Raw genomic sequence first — 22,576 nt, 5'->3', positions numbered from 1 at the left:
ATTGACGCACCGTTGCTTCAATCTAAGTTACATAACAAAAAAATCCCCATAAAAATGTGTCAGTTTAAGCTAGAGTTTAGGTTGTTTTCTTTGCATTGGATGCGTCTCAATCCACTGCATCCGCCAGTGTCACACTTCCGCATCTGCGGTGAAAGGTGGCAAAGCTCGAGCGGCCTTTGTTAGACCATGAGACATCCTGAAATCGGTCTTCTCACGTAAACATCTGTAGCGTACGAATGGTTTGACCTACAAACTAAACTACTACCTCACAATGGAAAGGGGAGACTCTCACAAAAACGATGGTGTTCTCTGTTTTGCTCTACGACCCCCACAAGTGTCATGGGATATCCACATCCGACCCCCACAAGTGTCACGGTCCCGGTTTTAAAAAACTAATGGAAGGATGAAGGTGATTTTGTGCATACCCCAAAAAAGGGGTTAAATATGTGTAAAAAATATATATACATATATGTATTTCCTGAGCTTTCTTAAATCTCCTAGATTTAGGACAGACATTTCAAAACCTTGTTTCTTAGGCCAAAATCTAAATTTTATCAAATACATTTTGTATATATTTTTTGATACCTAAAGGGGTCCTAAAATTCTAAATGTAACAGCTAAATGATCCATAGCACGACCAGTTTAAAACAATTCCTTGTCAGTTTAGTACCCCATCCTCCAACAATGTCTTACTCAAAAGGATTAAGGAATCTGTTCCCAAGTATTCCCACGCACAATAGAGACACGTGATCGTATACAAGCCAGATTTAAAGTCATTATGTTTTAGTCAAACATATCTGTTTGGGTTTTCTGTGGTCAATTTGCAGTCTACAAAGTATTTGTAATTATGTTCCGGCCCCCAACCATCTGCTCAAGAAAAAATCATCCCGAGGCTGAATCTAGTTGATGATCCCTGGCCTATGCTATGCTCAGACTGCTCCCTTTACACACATACTTTAATCAAGAGCGCTATGGTTTTAATAATGTCATTGATTTATTCGGAAATCTCTATTTATTTCAATCATTAATAACGCAGAGGCAGCTTTCCTCTCTCTCAGATCGATGTCCAGTTACCACTATCACATTACTGGACAATACGGAAGTCTTCAATGCAGTATCTGATCGCATGTGGCATGATCACATGTTTTTCTTAGAGGTTTTCATAAAGGTTTTGAATCTTCTAGTTATTATAAGGAAAGTGTTTTGGCGGGGTAACTTAAATCATTCATATTTTCCAAAAATGACAGATTATAGTAAGTATAGCGTTGAAATTATGAGAAAGGATACAAGATTGAGATAATTCCGTAAATAATCAATCAAATATGAATTATGAACACATTGCAAAATACATGTACATCGCCATAAAATTTCGCAACATGAAGAACAAACATCCATCTAATACAACAATATATTATTACTACGATTTACCTTCCAAAGTGAAATCCACACGTTATGGAATAGAACAGAATAGAATTTGTGGACAACAGTGTCCACACATGTTCAGCAAGCTTGTGCAAAGCATGAGTCGTGCAATAAGACACGCCCATATTTTTGACCGGGAAAATGCAGCAGGCAGTATGGAGCAGAATGTGAGGAGCCAGCCATGCTCCAGATGAGGTGATCCTAAACAACCAATGGGAGAGCCCCGAGGCTACTGGCAGTTAGGGCCTGCCCCCCTAAGGAAGAAAGGGATGAGAGAGAGCCATGGGATGAGGATTGGAGGGAATGCAGTGGTTCCACAGCAAGGTAAATGGTTACTGTAGGTCAAATTAGACTAGAGTAATGTATGTGAGGCAAAAGCCATGAAAAGGTTTACTTCTGTTCCACAGTACAGTAATGTACTTTGTTTTATTTCTTTGCAAGCATATGTAATCATGCACAGCCAAAACTGCACAGAAATGTATCAGACAAGTTGATACAGTCTAGACTCAACATAACTATATACACAGCATTAAACTATATATGGTAAGAAAAAACAAAAACAAAGGGATAAAGTTGGAGCATATTACACCGCTATAGCGTTTTATTGGTGTTCAACACATGCATGAGTCAAACAATAGTCAAACAAGTGAGCTCCAAAAGTATTGGAATAGTGACACATTTTGGCTCTACTCCAGCACTTTGGATTTGAAATTATACAATGACTATGAAGTTAAAGTGCAGACTGACAGCTTTTTAATTTAAGGATTTTTCCATCCATATCGAGTGAACTGTTTAACAATTAAACACTTTTTGTACATAGTTCTCCTATTTTAGGTGACCAAAAGTATTGGGACAAATTCACTTGTGTATTAAAGTACTAAAAAGTGAAGTATTTAGTCCCATATCCATAGCATGCAATGACTACATCAAGCTTTTGACTAATTTTTTTGGATGTATTTGCTGTTTGTTTTAGTTGTGTTTCAGATTATTTTGTGCCCAATAGAAATTAATGGTAATTGTGTCATTTTGGAGTCACTTTTATTGTAAATAAGAATAGAATATGTTTCTAAACACGTCTACATTAATGTGGATGCTACCATGATTATGGATATTCCTGAATGAACTGTGAATAAAGATGAGAAAGTTAGAGGCACAAATATCATACCCCCAAGACATGCTAACCTCTCACCATTATAATAACAGGGGAGGTTAGCATTTTTTGGGCGGTATGATATCCACATCTGGCTTCTTCACTTGCGAGATCATCTGAGACCCGGGCAGCTGATGAAACTAAGGAGTTTTTCTGTAATAAAGCCCTTTTGTGGGGAAAAAAATCTAATTCTGATTGGCTGGTCCTGGCTCTCCAGGCTGCACCCCTGCCCAGTCATGTGAAAGCCATAGATTAGGGCCTAATGAATGTATTTAAATGGTCAGATTTCCTTACATGAACTGTAACTCAGTAAAATCGTTGAAATTGTTGCATTTATATTTTTGCTCAGTATACTTCAATTGGGGCGGCAGGTACCTTAGTGGTTAGAGTGTTGGACTAGTAACCGAAAGGTTGCAAGATCGAATCCCCGAGCTGACAAGGTAAAAATCTGTTGTTCTGCCCCTGAACAAGGCAGTTAAACCGACTGTTCCTAGGCCGTTATTGAAAATAAGAATTTGTTCTGAGGTAATGTCGCAATAATTTTTATATTTTTTATTTACACATAAGTGAATTTGTCGGAATACTTTGTCCCCTAAAATGGGAGGACTAAGTACAAAAAGTGCTGTAATTTTTCAACGGTTTACCCAATATGGATGAAAACACCTTCGAATTAAAGTGGAGAGTACAGAGCCAAAACAACAAAAAGTGTCGCTGTCCCAATACTTTTGAAGCTCACTGTAACGCAGTACACAGCAGAAGCAGTAGGCATACATACAGCCTCCCTTATAAAATACCCTTTATTTTTTACCATATACACATTATTTGTTCTTTCTAAGAGCAGGCTTCAAAGTGACCACCTGCCAAGCTAATAGTCATACCTGCCTTGATTATACAAGATAAAGTATAGAATCAAAGTTCCACTGAGCAAGCTAGATCAATATCGAGCTATATTAAACTATGTATACTGGATGGCACACATAGCAATTCTTCTTCCCCCTCCAATACATCAGATGTACAGGCAACCCTTCTACATGCACACAACATATTTCCATTCACAGAAGAGACGGAAAACCTTTTCATAATGTGCAATGTCAACACTTCTTTTAAAGTGTCTTTCAGAAGCGAGGTCATTTTTCTGACACCTATGATGTTGGTTCATCATGTGCTAGGCTGTCCCATGGTGTATATATATATATATATACATATATTAAGACAGAGGGGAAGATACAGTAACATGACTGTAGTGCTTGTTCAACAAACCATGGGAAAACAAATTCAATAGGTTTATTTCCTTAGTTACAAACCAACGAGTGGACACTTGACATAGTGATCGTTAAAGTTGTTGCAAATTAATCCGAATACATTTCTACAATTTCTAACATTGAATCAGCATAAATCAGTGTGTAGGAAAAATTATGTTGAAGTCCATAAAAGATAAACAAAACATGTTTAACACACATGAAAAACCTTGATCGGTCTCATAAAGCAGTTCATGATTGCATTCTGCTTTATAAAATACAACTATTTCAAATACTGATAGAACAGAAGAAAATACGAAATAAATTATTCCTAGACTTGTCAATATTTCAACATTCTCCGTTGATTACAGATATGTTAAATGTACCAACTCACTCAACTAGATCTTTTAATAATAACATAATGGCAGAATAAGGTAATGAAGGACTGTCAAGTATTTGTGATTGTATGAAACAGCATGTGTACGATCAAGAAAGAGAATAAAGATGATTTCAGTACTCCACGTTCTTGCTCATACCAGTAAAGCAGTGTTGTTTCTGAAAACATCAATGTTACGTTCGCTAAATGGTGAGAGCTTGGCTCCCACTCAGGCCATCCCTCTTTTCAGCACAGTCACACTGTTTCTGATCAGCTGGTGAAACCACAGAGCTAACTGGCTAGCATCTGAGTGGTGCCAGCACAGCCAGCGAGAGACAAGAACATGGTAGAGTTCAGGTGAAAATATAGCATTGGACTCCCCAGAGACCAAATGTCCCCTTCATAGTGTTCATAACCATCTCATCTATAGTTTTTTTTTTTACATCCACTAGACAAAACTTCAGTCCATTAATTCAGTTATTATTCAACACCAGACATACAATATTCAGTCTGCCTCCATATCTGTAGTGAAAACCACATTACAGACTTTAAAACCTAAAGTTACTGTTCTCATAAGACTGACTAATACATTATCACTCCTGACTGACTCTTACAGCATGATCAGCTACTTTATTCACTATGGATGTGATGCAATCATGCTTGGGCTCCACGACAACATCTGGTCTTTGCCTTCCCAACAGCATTGTACCTGTCCCAATATATGGATGAATAGAAAATCTTTGTCAGGTAGATACTACTTATTTGTTCATTAAAATAAACTTTATAACACCTCAATAAACAACCATAGCAGTGCATTCAATGATTTAATGTTAATGATTGTTGTCTTACTCAAAAAAAAAAAAAAAAATCAAAATGAATAACCCGAAAATAAATCTCTCAAACTAATATTCTACACACAAAAACAAAGTTAAATGGATGAAGTAAGACATTCAGTCAGGGGCTATAATGGACAATATAATAGACTTGGAATTAAACACATCGTAAAAACAATACAATGATCCAGAATATTCCCCATTCATACATCATGATATATTTCAATACTACCTGCCCTCATCTGACCTATAAAAAAGGTTAACAATAACTGTCCCTGCACTTCATTTAACTCCCTTTGACGTCCCTTTCAGTCCGAGGAGGGATTGAAGGGTGAATGGATGTGTTTATACATGCAGTAGAGTAGGGGACGACTGGATAGGGATGGCTTCTTGCTGTCAGAACAGAGCAGAATATGGGTAGTACTGTAGGTAGGGTACGTCTCATATTACCCTTCAGAGGAAGACCAGCCCCGGGACAGAGTGAGCTGCTGGTTTATAAAGATGGCTGTCGATTCTCCACAGTCCTTCCGAAGCTGGAGACAGTTCCAAACCATCAACTGTTAGATAGGGACTGTTGATTATGGGAATACATTGCAACCTTGTCCCTAATGAAGCTGGTTTGTTTCTAAAAAAACAAATGTAAAATGCGTGGGGGTTCCCTTTGCAGTGTAGTAAATTGCCTGAGAACATGAATGTGTGTTACTGGGTAGCAGACGTTTAGCTGATGGTAGACAGCTCCAGAGTGGGAGGATGAGAAAGTGGATTTTTCACAGACAACAGTCTGGGGACTCCAGGCGCTGGTCAGGTCAGGAGTCAAAAGGTTAAGAGAGGTCTACTAAGCGAGTGATTTCAAACCTCTCCTCAGGGACCCCTAGCCGTTCCATGCGTTTGAACTATTCTATGGCTAGCACACCTGATTCAACTTGTCAATTAATCATCAAGCCCTTGACTAGGTGAATCAGTGGGCTAGTTCAGGGCTACAACATTGTGAAATGTCTGGGGGTCCCCGAGGAGAGGTTTGAAAACCACTGTACTAAGTGAACAGGGCGTCCTCTGGTCTTTCAGCCTTCTTCCTGGGTGCACCGGTAGTTGCACCGGGATCACCACAAGGGGGTGAGGGGAGGCTGGGCACCGTCTCTGCTGCCTTTGCCCGCTCCTCCAGAAACTTGTCAAACTCTAGAAGGAGGATGAGAGGGATCAGAGGAAGCATATTATACATGCTAGCTACTAGAGGTGAATAAATGTTTCCTACCTTCACTGGTCACCCCCTCTTCGCCATCCTCTCCTTGCTGTCGAGGAAGGAAAAGCATCATTGTGGAACTATCTTAAGGATAACCTGAATTCAAACTCCTATAACGTAAAAGTACATTTTGACCTTTCATTTATCCAAAAGTGCTGATTAAAACACAACCAGACCCAGCATTGACAAGTTTTTCTGTGCTTAAAACCACAGACAGGATTACACCCACACAACAGTGGATCCCCCATTTCACCAACACCGCAATGCCATTTAGGTTAGAGAACTTCAACACACACACACACACACACACACACACACACACACACACACACACACACACATCAAATGTTAAGACAAAACCACCATGCACCAAAGAGGACAGAAATCGTCCTTTGTTCCCTGCCAGGACACACCATTATTTAAGACTACACAGAAAGCTACAATGGGTCAGACACGTGATTGGTCAAAGATGAGGAAATGTGTTGAAAGACAAAGAAAGTGTAATGTGTTAGTTATATTTCTGAAGAACAAGAGGAGTCCAAAAATGGAAGGATGCAACAGGAAAAAGAAAAGAAAACAGGCGGAATAAAATCATAGTCTCACCACGTCAGTACACAGCCACTCCTCTATGTCATCCATGACAGAGGATTGGCCAACGGGAATCTACAGGGCAACGTCATGGACAAACAGCACCACAACAAAAAAATATCCACAGAAAAAAAAAAGACAAAAACAAAACCAACTTAAATATAAAAATAACTGAAATAACATAAAAAGCAATACTTAAACCTAACATTTAATAAAAACGCAAACAAACCATTCGATAAATGGTACATAGACCTCTGCTACTGATCGATGACATGCAGTACCAAACAACATGAAACACTCCAACTAACACACAGCCATGTGAAAGCTTTGCAACGCCATGCAGTGACAGTCAATATGAAGAGGCATCATCTTCCAGGCTGCATGAAAAACTGTGGGATGGGATGGCCATGCACTAGACTAGTCTTTAATGTTAGAGTTGTTGTTAAGGAGAGAGGTTGTCTGCTCAAACCAACAAGCACCAACTACCACAGGCCAGCTAAAAAGATCTATCCCATCAAAAACAAATCCTAAATAACAAATCTCTATATGAAATCCTTACTTCTCTGAGTGAGTGTCAGCTTGGGATCAATGGTTAGAGCAGAGGCCAACAGTAAACACACACGCGCCAATGGTGGAAAATAATGTATTGCCCGTAGGGCTGACCCCATTTAGTCGACTGGTCGATTGTGTGGTCGATAGGCTGTTGGTCGACGGAGACACCCGTCTGATTCTCGCCTGTCTCAGTGGCCTAATCCATTGTGGAGGCCGTGGGGATGGTACAGTCCATCACTAAGACATATGTGCTACTGAAATTGTATATAGTTATATTATGCAAGAACAAAATGGTGCTACGCTAATAATTATGTATTATTATTTTATAACAAATGTTTTCCGAATTGTGTGGTTTATTACTATTAACATATAACGCCAAACATCCCCTTTCATTTAACTGTGTATCTGCCAGATTTTGTTGCAGACAGCACATGCGAATCTGCCTAACTGCTGCCTAAGACTTACCTACCGCTACATACGGTAGCTACTTGAAACTCTTATTAGGTCTAATTAAAGGCAAAATGTCAAAAAAGTCTGCAGTATGGCAACATTTCATTGTAGTAAAGGATGACACCAAAAAAGTGGAATGTGAACTCTGCCAACAGCGGTTTGCTTACCATAGTTCGACAACGAATATGACATACCACTTGAAAACAGTAAGTTAACCTTTGTTTTTCTAGTTGCATGCTAAAACATTGACAGGTTTTATATGATTGAAAAGTGAACATTACCAAATTGAATAGGCCTATTACAATGTAATAACATAGTAATGGCATACAGAATTTAAAATGTACTTTATTTGTGTATTTATAGGCGCATCCTCAGTACAGCGCCTCCACTGCTAGCTCAGGTTTAACCACCTTGGACCAGAAGCTACACATCTCAGAAAAACGAAAAAGGGAGATAACCGATGGTATCGTGGACTTCATTTCCCTGGACACGAGGCCCGTTAACCTGATAGAAGGCGTGGGATTTAAGAAGATGATGAAAATCTTGGAGCCTGGTTACACCGTTCCCAAGAGAGAGACTGTTATGCATGCTCTGACTGCCAAATATCATAACACAAAAGAGAAGGTTTTGGAGGCTATCCAAAACAGCCAGGCAGTAAGTTTTACAACCGACATGTGGACCTCCCTGAGAATGGAGTCTTACATGACCGTCACTGCCCATTTCATTACCAAGGCCTGGAGACTGCAGTGTCTTGTGCTGGAGACAAAACAAATGGAGGAGAATCCCACCACAGCCAACATTGCAGAGAGACTTGGAGAAGTTGCAGACGCATATGAAATTCCAGGATGTAAAAGGGTTGCTTTGGTACACGACAACGCCGCAAACATGGTTTTGTGTGCGGATATACTGAGGCAGGAGGCAGAATGGGCAGACGTTAAAGGAGTCAGATGTACCGGGCACACCTTACAGCTGTGCATCAATGCTGCTCTCGAACAAGACCCCATCTGTCGCACTGCGGCTGCAGCCAGACACCTCGTGGCTCATTTTAAGAAGGAAGCCAGAAAGGGACTGAAGCAGAAACAACAAAAGGTGGCTGAACACCTCCTGAGCCTAGACGTTTCAACGCTGTGGAACTCTTCTCAGACCACGATAGAGTGTCTGCTAGAACATAGATGGCCTGTAATAGACGTGCTCTCCGACCCCAACTACACAGGGAAAAGGGAACACAGCCTTGATCTCACCACAGCGCAATGGAACAAGGCAGAAGACATTTGGAATGTGCTGAAGCCTATGGTCACCCTGACGGAGCTGCTGTCCGAGGAAGACAACACATCCTTATCTGCAACCTTACCCATGCTGTCCCACCTCAAACGCCGCCACTTGGCCGTGGCGGAGGACGACAGCCCTACCACTAAGAGTCTCAAAACAAAGCTGGTGCAGGAAATTGACAGAAGATGGCAGCTCAACGACCAAATATTTGACAGTAGTCTTTACATCCAAGCAGCAGTTGTAGACCCCCGCTTCAAGCTGCTTTCCTTCCTTGACGATGCAAAACGGGATGTAGCCTATGTCAACCTGTCCCAGCTGGCCGACAGTTTGAGCGCGTCACAGCTAGAGGAGCCAGGGCCCCATGAGAGAGAACGAGACAACTCTACATCTACGGAGGAAGAAGAGGAACCTGCACAAAAGAAAAAGAAAACGGACAAGGAGCGAGAGATGGAGATGCTCATGTGTGGAGATGAGGAAGAGAAAGACGATCAACGGGATAGCAAAGAAGAAATTAAGGATTATCTCCAAGATAGAACGAAAGTCGACGGTGGACCGCTAGCTTGGTGGGGAAAAAATGAGGACAGGTATCCGAAGCTGGCCAGAGCAGCGAAATACCTCTTCTCCATCCCGGCGACCTCTACTCCATCAGAGCGGATCTTTTCCAAGGCAGGGCTTATATTCAATAAAACCAGGAGCTGCCTTCTGTCCGAAAATGTTGACAAGCTAGTGTTCCTGTCTCATAACTTGAAAAGATTGGGGAAGTAGGGTAATAAGTGGCAGCCCAGGTCTATGTGAGGAAGTAAAGTAAGCCAGTCCGATACAGTTGACAAGAGAGAAGACTAAGCTATTATGCAGGTGGATAAACGTTTGGAATTGTGCAATAGTCTATGCTTATTATTTTTTTTGTAAGTAGCCTAGGCCTATATAAGCCATTTTATGTTCAGCATTAGAGATCATAAGCTGCTGTTGAAGGTGACTTAAATAGCCTACTGTTGTGATGGGCTACAACTTGTTCATTGTTTATTTTATTCGTTACTAAACATAATATATTTACTGTAATACTGTTCAATTACAGTGTCCTCAGAAAGTATTCACACCCCTTGACTTTTTCCACAGTGTGTTACAGCCCGAATTTAAAATTGATTAAATTGAGATTTGTCATCACTGGCATACACAAAATACCCCATAATGACAAATGGAATTATGTTATTCAAAATTTTAACAAATTATTTAAAAATGAAAAGCTGAATGTCTTGAATCAATAAGTAGTCAACCCCTTTTTTATGGCAAGCCTAAATAAGTTCAGGAAAAAAAATGTCTTAACAAGTCACATGGACTCACTCTGTGTACAATAAGAGTTAAACATCATTTTTTAATGACAAACTCATCTCTGTACCCCACACATACAGATAATTGTCAGGTCCCTCATTTGAGCAGTGAATTTCAAACAGATTCAACCAAAGACCAGGGAGGTTTTCCAATGAGTTGCAAAGAAGGTACATGGGTTAAAAATATATGTTTAAAGCAGACATTGAATATCCATTTGATCATGCTGAAGTTATTAATTCCACTTTGGATGGTGTATCAATACACCCAGTCACTACAAAGACACAGGCATTCTTCCTAACTCAGTTGCGTAGGGATTTCACCAGTAGGCCAATGGTGACTTTAAAACGATTAGTTTAATGGCTGTGACAGGAGAAAACTGAGGGTGGATCAACAACATTGTAGCTACTCCACAATACTTACCTAATTGACAGAGTGAAAAGGAAGCCTGTACACATTTTTTTTTTTTTATCCAAAACATGCATCCTGTTTGCAATAAGGCACTAAAGTAATACTGCAAAAAGTGTGGCAAAGCAATCCACTTTTGTCCAGAATACAAGTGTTATGTTTGGGGAAAATCCAATACATTACTGAGTACCACTCTCCATATGCTCAAGCATAGTGGTGGCTGCATCATGTTATGGGTATGCTTATAATTGTTAAGAACTGGGGAATTTTTCAGGATAAAATAAATAAAATGGATCTAAGCACAGGCAAAACCCTAGAGGAAACCTGGTTCAGTCTGCTTTCCACCAGATACTGCGAGATGAATTCCCCTTTCAGCAGGACAACCTAAAACAAGGCCAAATTTACTTTCAATTTGCTTACCAAGAAGAGACTGAATGTTCCCGAGTTAAAATGTTGACTTAAAAAAAAAAAAAAAAAATAGGCTTGTAAATCTATGGCAAGACTTGAAAATGGTTGTCTAGCAATGATCAACAACCAATTTGGCATAGCTTGAAGAATTTTGAATCAATCATGGTCCACAAAGCTCTCAGAGACTTAACCAGAATCACTGCCAACGGTTAATAACATGTTTCGACTCAGGGGTGTGAGTACTTATTTAAAAGGAGTTTTTTGACAATTAAATGCAGAAATATTAGCAAAATGTGTTATTTTATCTTCTCTTTATTACATAGCTTATAAGACTTTTTCCGTTTTGCAATATCTTATATTTGAGAGACTTAGGCTATTTGCGTTTGGAGGAGTCAGTGATAAGCTTAGCTTTGACTGTTTTAACCTAGGCTGCTGTAGGTCTAACTCAGATGGTTGACTCCCACAAGTTGTTACCTGGTTGAGTCGGTCAAATAAAAAAGTATTAGTCTGTTGTGTATAATCACCAGTCTTGAAGCCAGGGGCGTAGGAGCAACTCCAACATTTGTGGGCGGTCCGGGGGCATGTAGATTTTTTTGGGGAAAAACAGGTTTTAAATGTTAATTTCGAGAAAAGGATACAGACAAATATTAACTTACAAATGGGAAAAGGTACAAGGTTAAAGGGGACCTTGCAGAGGGGCACTTCATCTGGTACAGTCCAATCAGTCTTAGGGCCATGGCCATTCATACTGTACTGAATACCACTGTGACAGTTAAGCTAGCAGCATGGTCAATCCGGCATCTGCATTGGCCATACAGCATTTACTGCGATGCGGCCTTTGCAGAAATACTTGCAATTCGCAGAGTTGTTGTAAAGAAAGTTGTCAAGGAAGGGAGTTTGTGTTTATACAGCTCCCAAACTACCATTTACGTCAATTAAAACTGTACTCTTTTTCTGTTACTGTATAATTAATTTCCTAGTATTTTCCTCACTTCATCAGGTTGTTACTACTGCTGCTCTACTTACTGTGTGGTTGAAAACTTAAAAGTAACATTGTTCACTTAGGTTTATTTTCTTCTCGTTATCTTGATCTCTGGCTCCCTCTTTAGTCATTAGTGTGTCTTAATTATTTCATCAATCAGTGCGCTTAAAGCATCAGACAAGTGCAATGCATATAGTTAATTGTATTCAAACACATAGGGTGTGTATATATGGAAAAATACACGTTTTAAGAACAGAAGGCTCTCGGTCGACCAAGATTATTTTTTGTTGGGGACAGCCCTACCCGACAGTGTAACAGCACACTGCATGGAAAAGTTAGTGATCATTAGTGATGTTAGCGCACTTCTAAAGGTTGACCAGCCACAATACTCACCCCTCCTGCAGGCTGCCTGACTTCCAGAGTAGGAGGCAGCTCAATCCCACCTACAGCATTAAGGTCCTCTAGAGGAGCTCTGTCAGGATAGAGGTAATGACCAGAAGGACACGAAGTTATAAAACATTCAGATTTAAAATGTATGGTACAGAACAGACACTGTCAGTCATGTAGAAAAGCTCATTGTGTATGCTCTATTCATTACAAGCCTAGGAGGTATGGGTTGTCTCTGAACAGGAGAACATGTATGAAGTGTTCTTACGTGACGAGTGTCTCAGTAGTCAGTGGCAGAGCTCCGGTCCTGGTCTGGGCGAACATGTCAAAGTCGTCCTGAGGCTTACAGCTGGGCAGAGAGCTCAGAGTGCTGGTCACACTGGCACCCACGTCTGAGGAACGCCAAAAAGACATCAGCCATATTGTTCCAACAAAATTAAAAATAAATATATAAATAATTGTGTTTTTAAGAACTTGTCACATTGCTAAATTACCTGATTCAAAGAGAACAAAATGCTTCAGCACTGTTAAAGTAGATTATATTTTTACTAAATAGACTGCGGTGTACAGTAACAGAGTCCGGAGGACATACCGAGGCCGGCCAGACGAGAGGCGAGGGAGGCAGGTGAGGAAGGACGTGCAGCGGGGGCGGTGAAGGATGGAGGCGTGACGGTGGAAGTGACCATGTTGCTGACGACAGCAGGAGAACCAGGGCCCAGGTCTATAAGGTTGTCCTCTGTAGCCTCACTGAGGACCTGCGATCCAGGGATGACAGAGGGGGAAAGAGAGAAAGAGACCCATTGAAGACAACGTAGGACCACTCTTTTAGGAGCCATTCCAAAACAGAATGCCAATTCCATTTTCCATTACCGTCACTGCAACAAAGTGACAAACTAGTCCTGAAGTAAGGGAAGAGGGATTACAGAAAAGGCTCTGACATTTGGCTTCAGTTTTGTTCATCAATTTGACTAACATCAACATGATTACCTGGAACAGAAAGGTACAGGCAAATAAAGCACGTGAGAGGTCAGGGAATATCATAGGTTAGCTGGAGAAAAACATGTTGTTGTTTGTGGGACTTTTTCTGAAGGGAGGGGTAGGTACTCAGCCAGAATGGGTTTGTGAGAGAAATGCAATAATACGATTTGTTTGTGGCGAAGAATGAGCTGTTTGGTGTGTCTGTGATATTGTCATTCATTTATGATCAGTGACCACAGAAACCATGGCAATGACCTTTGCACTGGGCGGGTGTTTTTTCTTTTGGCTGCGAAAGAGAATAATCTTTCCACTTGAGAATGATGGGTGGTGGTGGGGAAGGGGTTGGTGCATGTTTAGACATGGGTAGATGTTACCCCTTAGGCACAGATCTAGGATCAGTTCACCCTCCCTGAATCCCAACTTTAACCATACAGGGAGGAAACCCACCTGGCCTAAGATCAGTGTCTAGTGGCAACTACTCCCAGCTTAAGACTGTCTCTGTGTCAGTTATTGAGGAGAGTGGGTGGTTAAAACATGCCACATGGAGCAAATGGGATGTACAGGGTCCATATAGTTCAGCCATGTGTTAACAGTGGCCACCTTGGGTCCAAATACGTGACATACTATTTATTGGGGCGACTTTCATACTTGCCTGCCTCAGCTAGACATAGAGACAAACAGAAAGGAAAAAGACCATGAATATCATTAACATGCCTGGGCAACACGCCACGGTCAGTGTGGACATGATATTAATGGTACGGTGCGGACATCGACAGACTATGTAACATGCCTACATCTCTAGACAGAACAGTTGTATTTTAGACAGACTCGACAACGTTACAGAATGAGGAAACGTGAGAAACAGGCAAGCTATGGAAGACAAAGTACAGAAACTTTACCACAGAAATATGTGACAACCATGTACAAATAAGCAAGGGATGTCATTGTGTGTGTGGGGGGGGTTACGTCCTATGGCTGTCACTGCTAACTCACCCCATTATTGATACCCTGAGATGCTCTGCCTGACCGGTACCTCTCGTACCTGAGAGAGAAGCCAAATAACAAGTAGTCCATACCTGTTCACAACGACTATTACATGAAGTCATGCATGTCTCTCAGAGGAGAAAGGTGTTGAGACAAATGTTAGTGGTGGGTGTGTGTAAGCTAGCCTACCTGTCGTAGCGTAGGAAGATGTTGTTGAGGTCGTCATTGACGTGCAGTAGTTCCTCTGTGACCTCCTCGTCAGACACACAGGAGATGAGCTCCACTATCCTCTGCTGCATGGCCCGGCACGTCCGGTTCAGCTCCTACAAAAAGCACAAGAGGGTTAGCCATCAAAAGATATAGTGCTGCCCAGGCTGAAATCGCCTGTTGATATTACAGATACTTTCACCAGTACACCAGAAACACTGAAGCAGACCCCCCCAGTGGCCTCAGTAAAATAAAGTCCAGGAGTTTTCGCTTGTCATGTTACATGGCCAAGAAACCCAGCCCTATTTACACGCTATAAGAATACCAGAGAGAAAGAAGGCCAAGGAGTCTGACCTGCAGGAGCTTGTGGTCCGAGGGGTCCTCCTGTCCAGGAACCATCTCTGTCAGCATCTCTGACATCACCTTTGTGTTGCCACGCACAATGTCCAGCTCCCTTCGCAGCCGGCAGATCTGAACAGGGAATACCATGTCAACTCCTCTCAGATCCATCTCCTTGCACTGTGGAATGCAAGCTATCCAGAAGATTTTAAAGCCTTCTTACAAATCTGGGAAGGGAACAGATTGTGCAACTGTAATGGCAATTCACTCTTTCCTTACCTGTTCAGGTGAAGGGTTGATAGACCCAGAGGCGCCAAGGTTGAGGACCTGCGGGGCAGAGTAGGTGGGAGGAACAGACGATGCAAACGATGGGGCGGAGACAGCATGAGGAGGAGGCTGCTGTTGGGGTTGGGGGATAGGCTGGGCCAGGGGAGGGGCGGTGGCTTGGTTCTCCTCTGGGCCAGTCAACAGCTTTAAATGAGAAAGAAAAAAAAGAGACAAACCCCCAAAAACTCATATAAAGTTGTTGAAAAATGGCAGAACAGATGTATTTTTCGTACTCAGTATGGAACTGCATGTAAATGGATGTGACAGTGGCAGTTGTACCCGCTTAGGAGTGTGGATGGGAGACAGGACATCCAGGTCCGACATTGGGAAATCTATACCCTTCCTCTTCAGCTCCTCATAGATCTGGACCACACCCGTCATGTCTGGACTACTCCTGAACGCATCAGCCCACGCCTGGGAGACAGGAGGGAGGGAGAAGGAGGATGAGAAAGACAAGTGTTATATACACTGTATAATCGTCTCATGTCTGTCAGTGCTGTATTCATTAAGTGGTCAAAGTATTAAGGTCAGAGGTGTCAAAAATTACATTTAGGCTAGCACAAAAGCTATTGCTTGCTGAGCAAGGAAGCATCTTTGGTGTTTCATCATTACACATACATCTTTGTGAGAAAACTGTGCTGTGTTTGTAATATAACACTTGCACGAGGTCCGGTGAGAAACCATTCAGTTCATTGCTGTCAGGTCTCTGTTTTGTGTTACAGTACTTGCACAAGATGATATGAACAGAGTCTGAGCCAAAAACCTTATGGTTCCTCATTGCTGTCAGGTCTGTGTGCTCTAGCAGACATCAACAGCCACCATGTCAGCGGGAAGCTAGAGGCCACCTGAGGTAATCGGCCAGGGTTACCCGAGATCCCCATGGTAAACAGAGAACCAGTGGCCTGGCTGCAGGTAGCACACCAGCAAGACCCTGCCTGGTTAACACTGCAGCTACATGTAACCAAACACCCTCCTCCACTGCCTCAGTATGTAGCCTATACTGTACAGTACCTTCTCAAAGCACTTGCCATACAGTATACTTCCTCAAATGACTCCCATTTTCTCAAGGACAAACTATCATCATCTCCTCAGACAATTCTGTCAGAATACTCAATGAAAGCGGGTTATATTAATGCCATCACTCAAGTCGTCAAATATAAAGGAAAACATGTCATGCATACACATTCACACAAGTGACCTGGATCAGGGCGAGCACTTTGTCTTGCACGATAGTGGGAGGGTTGTTTTTGGGAGAGATGATTTTCACAAGCACGCCGTCTATGAAGTCCCTGCTGGTGATGAGGGCATGAAAACGATGCCCACAGTTCTTCACACATGTCTCCAGGACGGTCAGTGCCAGCATCACCTCCCTGTAGTTCTTGTTTCCGTTCAGCCTCTTCTTCATGGCCCTGATGGCATCCTTGGGCCTGCAGCAACAACACACAGAGCAGAGCACAGGGTCAGAGAGGGAGGAGACAGACACATGATGTGCATGATACACAAAACATATAGTCTACTGTGTAGTAACGATGTAGTAACAGCACCACCAAGCATCATTTCTCCATGTTGACTGAAATGATGTTAGTAACACTTTACTTAAACCCTTTAACACTCAATGTTTTACTTACATGGTCTAATAGAGGGCTCTGGTTTAGGTTACACTATAATGCAGATAACAAATCAATGGTACTGTGATAGGTAGGTGTGGCCTTCCCTTGAATTCTTGATATAGGGCTTTATCAAACTGATGTCATACTTTGAAATAAACTGGGAGTAGGGGCAAATCGACATACACTAATTTCCCACCCATTTATCAAACAGAAACAGGCAAGGGCTTTCAACACTTTCACAAACAAGGTTAATGGACCAGATTGCCACCCAAGCCTTAGATAGTAGAACAGCACTTGGAGCAAATCCATCCTCAAGTCCATTACTGCTTCTGATAAGACAAGTATTTGATAAGCGGCAAACAAGGCCAGAGATCTTCACCAAGAAAGCGTGGTCATATTAACATGTAAGTCACTAGGGACAAATTATTGAGTCCAACTTCACACAGCTCCAGAAGAGGTGTAAAAGGTGTTTTTGACTTCATATTATTCATTGGCCTAGTTAGAAAGCTATTTTCTACTTACCCATCCTCAGTTTCATTTATGATGTCACATATTTCCATATTGAGGGTCCAGTCCTCACTCTGAAGGGAGCCATCAGTGGCTCTCTCTAAAGAAGACAGAACATTACATTTCCTCTTGTCAGAGCAGTAGAAAAATATTGTAATTTGAAAACAATATATTTTTCATGATTGTAATGATCACATACTAACTTGTCAACTAGCTAATTGGCTCACAACCACTGTCAACTCTATACTGTGGAACAGACAGGTAGTGCTAACTAGCTAGTTGCCCACACTCGTACTAGGGAGGGCTGGTTATTGCGGTTTAGGACAGCTGCACCCAGGTCAGTGATCCAGTTGTATCAGTTGTCAAATGTATGGCAAACGACAGACATGGTTCAATCGAATAGTTAGCTAGCCAGCTACAATCATTCGCTAGTAAGCCAGTTAACGCAACCAGATACAGTACAGACTGTAACCTAGCTAGCTTGGTTGGTTGCTAACTAGCTAGTTTAGTAGTGGGAATGAATACAAGATAGTTAACGTTAGATATAGTAGGCTAGCGATACAACATACTGTTCCAGATCCCCACCACGAACTAGCAAGATTACCACCAACTATTGTTTATGCGTATATACACATAGCTAGTTAACATCTTTATTGAAAATCAGCCTGCAAATAATCAAAATAATAGCAAGTCAGCCAGGCATATAGCTTCGCGGCTAATAAGTGGGTCGATAGCCAGAGTTTAAAGACGATAGCAAGTAAGAATCAAATGTTAGTGCGATTCAAGAACGTGAAACACGATTATCTGACGTTTCCTTTCAACCACAGTTTATTTTAGAAATACTTACCAATACAATGTCCCACAGGAGTGCTGTATGGATTTCCCAAAAGGAACTCCATCTTGATCGACAACAAACAATTTGTACGAAGTCACCAGTTCATGGGAAAGGCACAAGTAAGCTCCGCCCGTCGAGCAATCAGCTGCATCTAGCATGTCAATCTGATTGAGCAACATTCACGTCCATCTTTACATTATTATTGTAAATAAATGACAACCAACAATAAAACCTACTCATTTTGGTTTTAGTTTTTTTTTAACTTAATAGGATTTTACAATCTGTGTAGTGGACACAATCCAATGTAAACCCTTGAGAAAGTATGTTTACATAGCAACCTTCTCACATCCACAAGACAAGAATTCAATGAATTTACAATAGGATTTCAAAATGTTTTCTAACAAAAAAAAATTAAAAAGTGTTTCCATGTCATTTGTATTCTAATGCATTTAGGATTTGAAGCAAAGTTAGACAAAACAGCTGGTGATGTATGTCCCTGCTGTGCATGTAACAAACATACTTTAGTCAGTTTGACCCATTGATAGATTTATTCAATTTCTACTGAAGCAAAAGAGTGTACTTTGTACAAGCTAGTCACCACATAATAAATACAGTGGGAGTGGGTGAGACGTCTGGGCTGAAACAGACAGAGGGTAACACTTACTGTTTCCATAAAAACATCCGATGTTCCCAAAAGTCACTGATGACTGAGATACTAGCTAGGTTTCCATCCAACTGGGGACAGATTTTCATGCGAATATTCAAAAATCTGCATAAGAACAAAATGCGCATTTTCCCACCAAGAGATGTGGTTCCATCAATGACGTAGATGCGTGATGACGTAACGCGCCAACCGAACAACAAAAACAAGTTAAATGGGTTTCAATCGCATTTTCAACTCTACTGATGGTTTTCTCACAAAACAATGTGCGTTATATAGCGAGTGTGCCCACTCTGGTATTGGCACGTGCGGGTAGGCCATTGTACATAACGAGAGTATTTTGTGTCAAACAGCAGCCAAGCATCGATGATCATGTCACCAGAATAAGACCCTCTATATTTATTGGAAAGGGGCATAAATTGAGTTGATCACCTTACACTTTATTTCATCTGTAGCCCAATACAGTGGTTCCCAAACTGTGAATGCTTTCCAGACTCCAAGTTTACATTCTTTATGATGGTTAATATATCAATAGTTCAAATAATTCCACCAACATTTCTCATGTAATTAATTTGACCAATACAAAAAGATCCCAACTTGTCTATCATATTGTGTTTTGTCGACATTTGTAAAGTTTGCAGACGAATGTTCTGTTTCCATCAAGCCTGCCATGATATTTTTATCACACATGTACTTTACTCCCATAAAAAGGTTGGATGGAAACCTGGTTAGTGATTCAAAACACATGTAGAAGAGATGATCATCATACTTGGCTGTACTTTATAGGGAAGGAGTGGCAGAGGAGACGGTTCCTCTTTACTGAAATGAATCATCACAGGACATTTTATAAACTGCAGATGATGTCACGGACCTGGGCAGATAAAATATGTGTTTTGTTCCGCCAAGGACAACACCAGAGATAAATTTAAGTCCTAAGGAGTTGGGATTTCTTCCCAGTCAGAGGCCAGTACACTGCCTTTATTGTCTTTGCTCTTAGAGTGCTGTCTGAGCTTGTATGTTTGACTCAGGGAAGCGCCGAAGGGCCTCCTTAGTCTTGCATGAGTTTGCGTTTGACCGTTGAACTCTCAGAGGAGAAATGAACAAACAGAGCCCCTGCTGCTGTACGTGCTCTCAGCTCATACAGGTCAACATCATGAGCCCACTCTACGTTTCCCCAATGCCCAATCTGTGGAGAAGGGAAAGAGAGTGAGGGGAAAATAAATCGTTAGTAAGAGAGGAAGAGACAGAAACAGACAGGGAGATTGAATACATTGCCAAGATGCTTTTCTAATCTCTGTATATGCATTGATTCTGTGGCGAGTTCATACCTGGAACTCCTCCTCTAGTCGTGACAGCAGCACAGCCTGCTCCACTGTAACGTGTTTGTCAATCAATGCAAATGCCAGCACCACAGACTTCAGCTGGGTGATCACATACTCCAGTCCTATACACAGAGGACACGCAAATAGTATTAGTGCAGTCGTGTACTCTATTTAACTGAGACTCAGCAATATGATGTGATCATGAACAGCGGTGCAACTTCTGAGGATTCTCTCTCCATTGGTCTAGGCAAGAGGCTGATTCCTTTAAAACCCACACAGTTCAGAATTTGCACAGGTGCATGGGAGTATCTCTAATTACGCTTTTAGTTGTTTTTACCTGTCAGGGACCAGAAGTTATAGGAACCCAGGTGCTGGCGAAAAGTATCCATCGTTGCCTGTGGGATCTCTGGCCCCAATATATTGGTAGAAGAGCCAATGACTACATTGTACCTGCAAGAGGAAAACATTAATTCAAGTACTCTCAAGACAGTGCTACAAATCTGTTTTCCTCCTTTGCTCCTTGCTGAAGATGACATGCAAATAAGTAGACATGTCCAGTGAACTTCTAGTAAGGTAACCCACAGCAAATGAGTCAATGATCATGTCAATGATCATGTTAAAGTGAAACTAACCTGTCTTCAATCCAGTTCAGCACAGGGTCCCATTCATTATTCTGAAGCTCCACTAAAGATGGAGGCTCCTCAACTCTGTAACTACAAGGAGACAACATAATCAGAGTTATAATTCATACAAAATCACACACATTAATGATCTGATGGAGAGAACCTGTGTATCATATTGGTCCTGTTAGGCAGGTTACTTTTCTTCACCAGAAACTTAAACCCTATGCTACTACGAAGACCTCTGCGTACCAAATAGTGTCAGTCTCCAGATACTTGAGGGCAGCAGTGATTATTTGGTCCTTGCTGCGGAATGTAGGGTTATCAAGGGCTGTGTTGCAGAGAGTGGTCTGAAGTAGAAGAGAGAACAAATCTCAAATGGCACCCTTTTTCCCCATTAGTTTTAAATCAGTGCCCAAGTCAAAAGATCTAATGAAAGTAGTGCCCTGTTTGGGGTACAGTGTGTCATTCCAGATACAGCAAACATGAAGGATCAAACAAAAGAACTAAGGTAAAAGGTCATACCATATGCATGCTGTAAAACTTGACAGTGTCTTTCTGAGTATCCCACTCATTCGCCACGGCAATGGCTAAGGCTTCGTTGGGGGCTGTGAACAGCTTTCCTCCTGGTGTCTTCAGTTTCCGTTGGTCCAGGTTGATCTCAAACATGCCACCTGCTGACCAAGAATCAAGGTAATGTTACAGTGAGTTCTTGGAATTCTTAGCACTCAGAGACTTATTTCAATCAAGAGAGAAAGTATCTCCCTCGCCCGGTCCTGTACTCACCCTCTCCGTGGGATATGCTGACATCATCGTAGAATTTCTTTCTTTCTGTTGATGACAGCATAACAAAGTCAACATGTCAAGAACTGTGCAACCTTCATGATGCATATAGCCAGATATTTGATGATGAAAAAAGGTGATAAAATCGTGCACCTCTTACCTGTGATAATGGAGTAATATTTTGAGTTCACAGAGAGTAGAGGGAGCGGCAGCTTGAGAGCTTGACTTCTTGGGCAGACAATGGGGGGAGAGAGGGCATGCCCCACACGACTGTGCAATCTCAGAAGATTCCTCAGCATCGTGTCAGTGAGAGAGTTATTAACAAACAAGTTTCCCAATTAAAGTGTGGTTCAAAACTTGCATTAACGTTAGCGAGCAGGAATTATGAATGGCGGACAGTGTCGCTATTCAAAATGTAGTAAACATTGCGGTCACTATAAGAAACGACCGAAGAGTAGCTGAAGGTTGACTGATCTAAAACTAACCATTTGGAGAAATACGATTGTATTTCCACACACCTCTCGCTGCAATGCTTCGCATCTCTACATGAGCGTGACCTTCCGTGTTTGACAGACCACAGATTCGACAGAATTCCCAGATACATGGGAAACGTAGTTCCATAGTGGTTACAAAATCAACCAGAATGTAACAGTGCCAGAGCGGAAAGAACTACATCCTCACACTTCCCAGACAGCATTGCGCTAAATAAGCCAGTCAGCAGCGAGGTTTTAGATCACTGAAATTCCTCAGCTAATGAGAGAGGAGGATGCTGCT

At 41.6% G+C, this 22,576-nt stretch overlaps 2 protein-coding genes across 6 annotated transcripts; both read right to left on the bottom strand.

The window, feature by feature from the left end:
• Nucleotides 1-1,990: 1,990 nt before the first annotated feature.
• LOC106609750 (TOM1-like protein 2) lies at nt 1,991-19,238 on the bottom strand. 4 transcript variants are annotated; one of them, XM_045724186.2, is made up of 16 exons: nt 19,081-19,238; nt 18,429-18,580; nt 17,597-17,681; nt 16,663-16,891; nt 15,744-15,878; nt 15,417-15,608; nt 15,153-15,269; nt 14,781-14,914; nt 14,601-14,649; nt 13,222-13,384; nt 12,898-13,021; nt 12,636-12,714; nt 6,863-6,922; nt 6,272-6,308; nt 6,046-6,195; nt 1,991-5,874 (listed from the first exon to the last, which is right to left on the bottom strand). In XM_045724186.2, the coding sequence occupies exons 2-15, from the start codon at nt 18,478-18,480 to the stop codon at nt 6,053-6,055; spliced, it is 1,599 nt and encodes a 532-aa protein (XP_045580142.1). In that variant the 5' UTR covers nt 18,481-18,580; nt 19,081-19,238; the 3' UTR covers nt 1,991-5,874; nt 6,046-6,052. The 4 variants fall into 4 exon arrangements, with proteins under 4 accessions (XP_045580142.1, XP_014064233.1, XP_045580147.1 ...); XM_014208758.3 differs by having other exon boundaries at nt 1,991-6,195; XM_045724191.2 differs by lacking the exon at nt 6,863-6,922.
• LOC106609766 (ATP synthase mitochondrial F1 complex assembly factor 2) lies at nt 18,946-22,556 on the bottom strand. Of its 2 annotated transcripts, none has more exons than XM_014208779.3 (8): nt 21,963-22,556; nt 21,806-21,850; nt 21,545-21,696; nt 21,272-21,369; nt 21,032-21,112; nt 20,737-20,849; nt 20,406-20,521; nt 18,946-20,263 (listed from the first exon to the last, which is right to left on the bottom strand). In XM_014208779.3, exons 1-8 carry the CDS (start codon nt 22,099-22,101, stop codon nt 20,126-20,128), a joined length of 882 nt encoding a protein of 293 aa, XP_014064254.1. In that variant the 5' UTR covers nt 22,102-22,556; the 3' UTR covers nt 18,946-20,125. The 2 variants fall into 2 exon arrangements, with proteins under 2 accessions (XP_014064254.1, XP_014064260.1); XM_014208785.3 differs by having other exon boundaries at nt 21,545-21,693.
• Between the last annotated feature and the right edge of the window lie 20 nt (nt 22,557-22,576).

The sequence above is a fragment of the Salmo salar genome, chromosome 01, assembly GCF_965601325.2.
Source record: "Salmo salar chromosome 01, fSalSal1, whole genome shotgun sequence".
Taxonomy (NCBI): Eukaryota; Metazoa; Chordata; class Actinopteri; order Salmoniformes; family Salmonidae; genus Salmo; species Salmo salar.
This window is presented reverse-complemented; position numbering and strand designations above follow the sequence as displayed.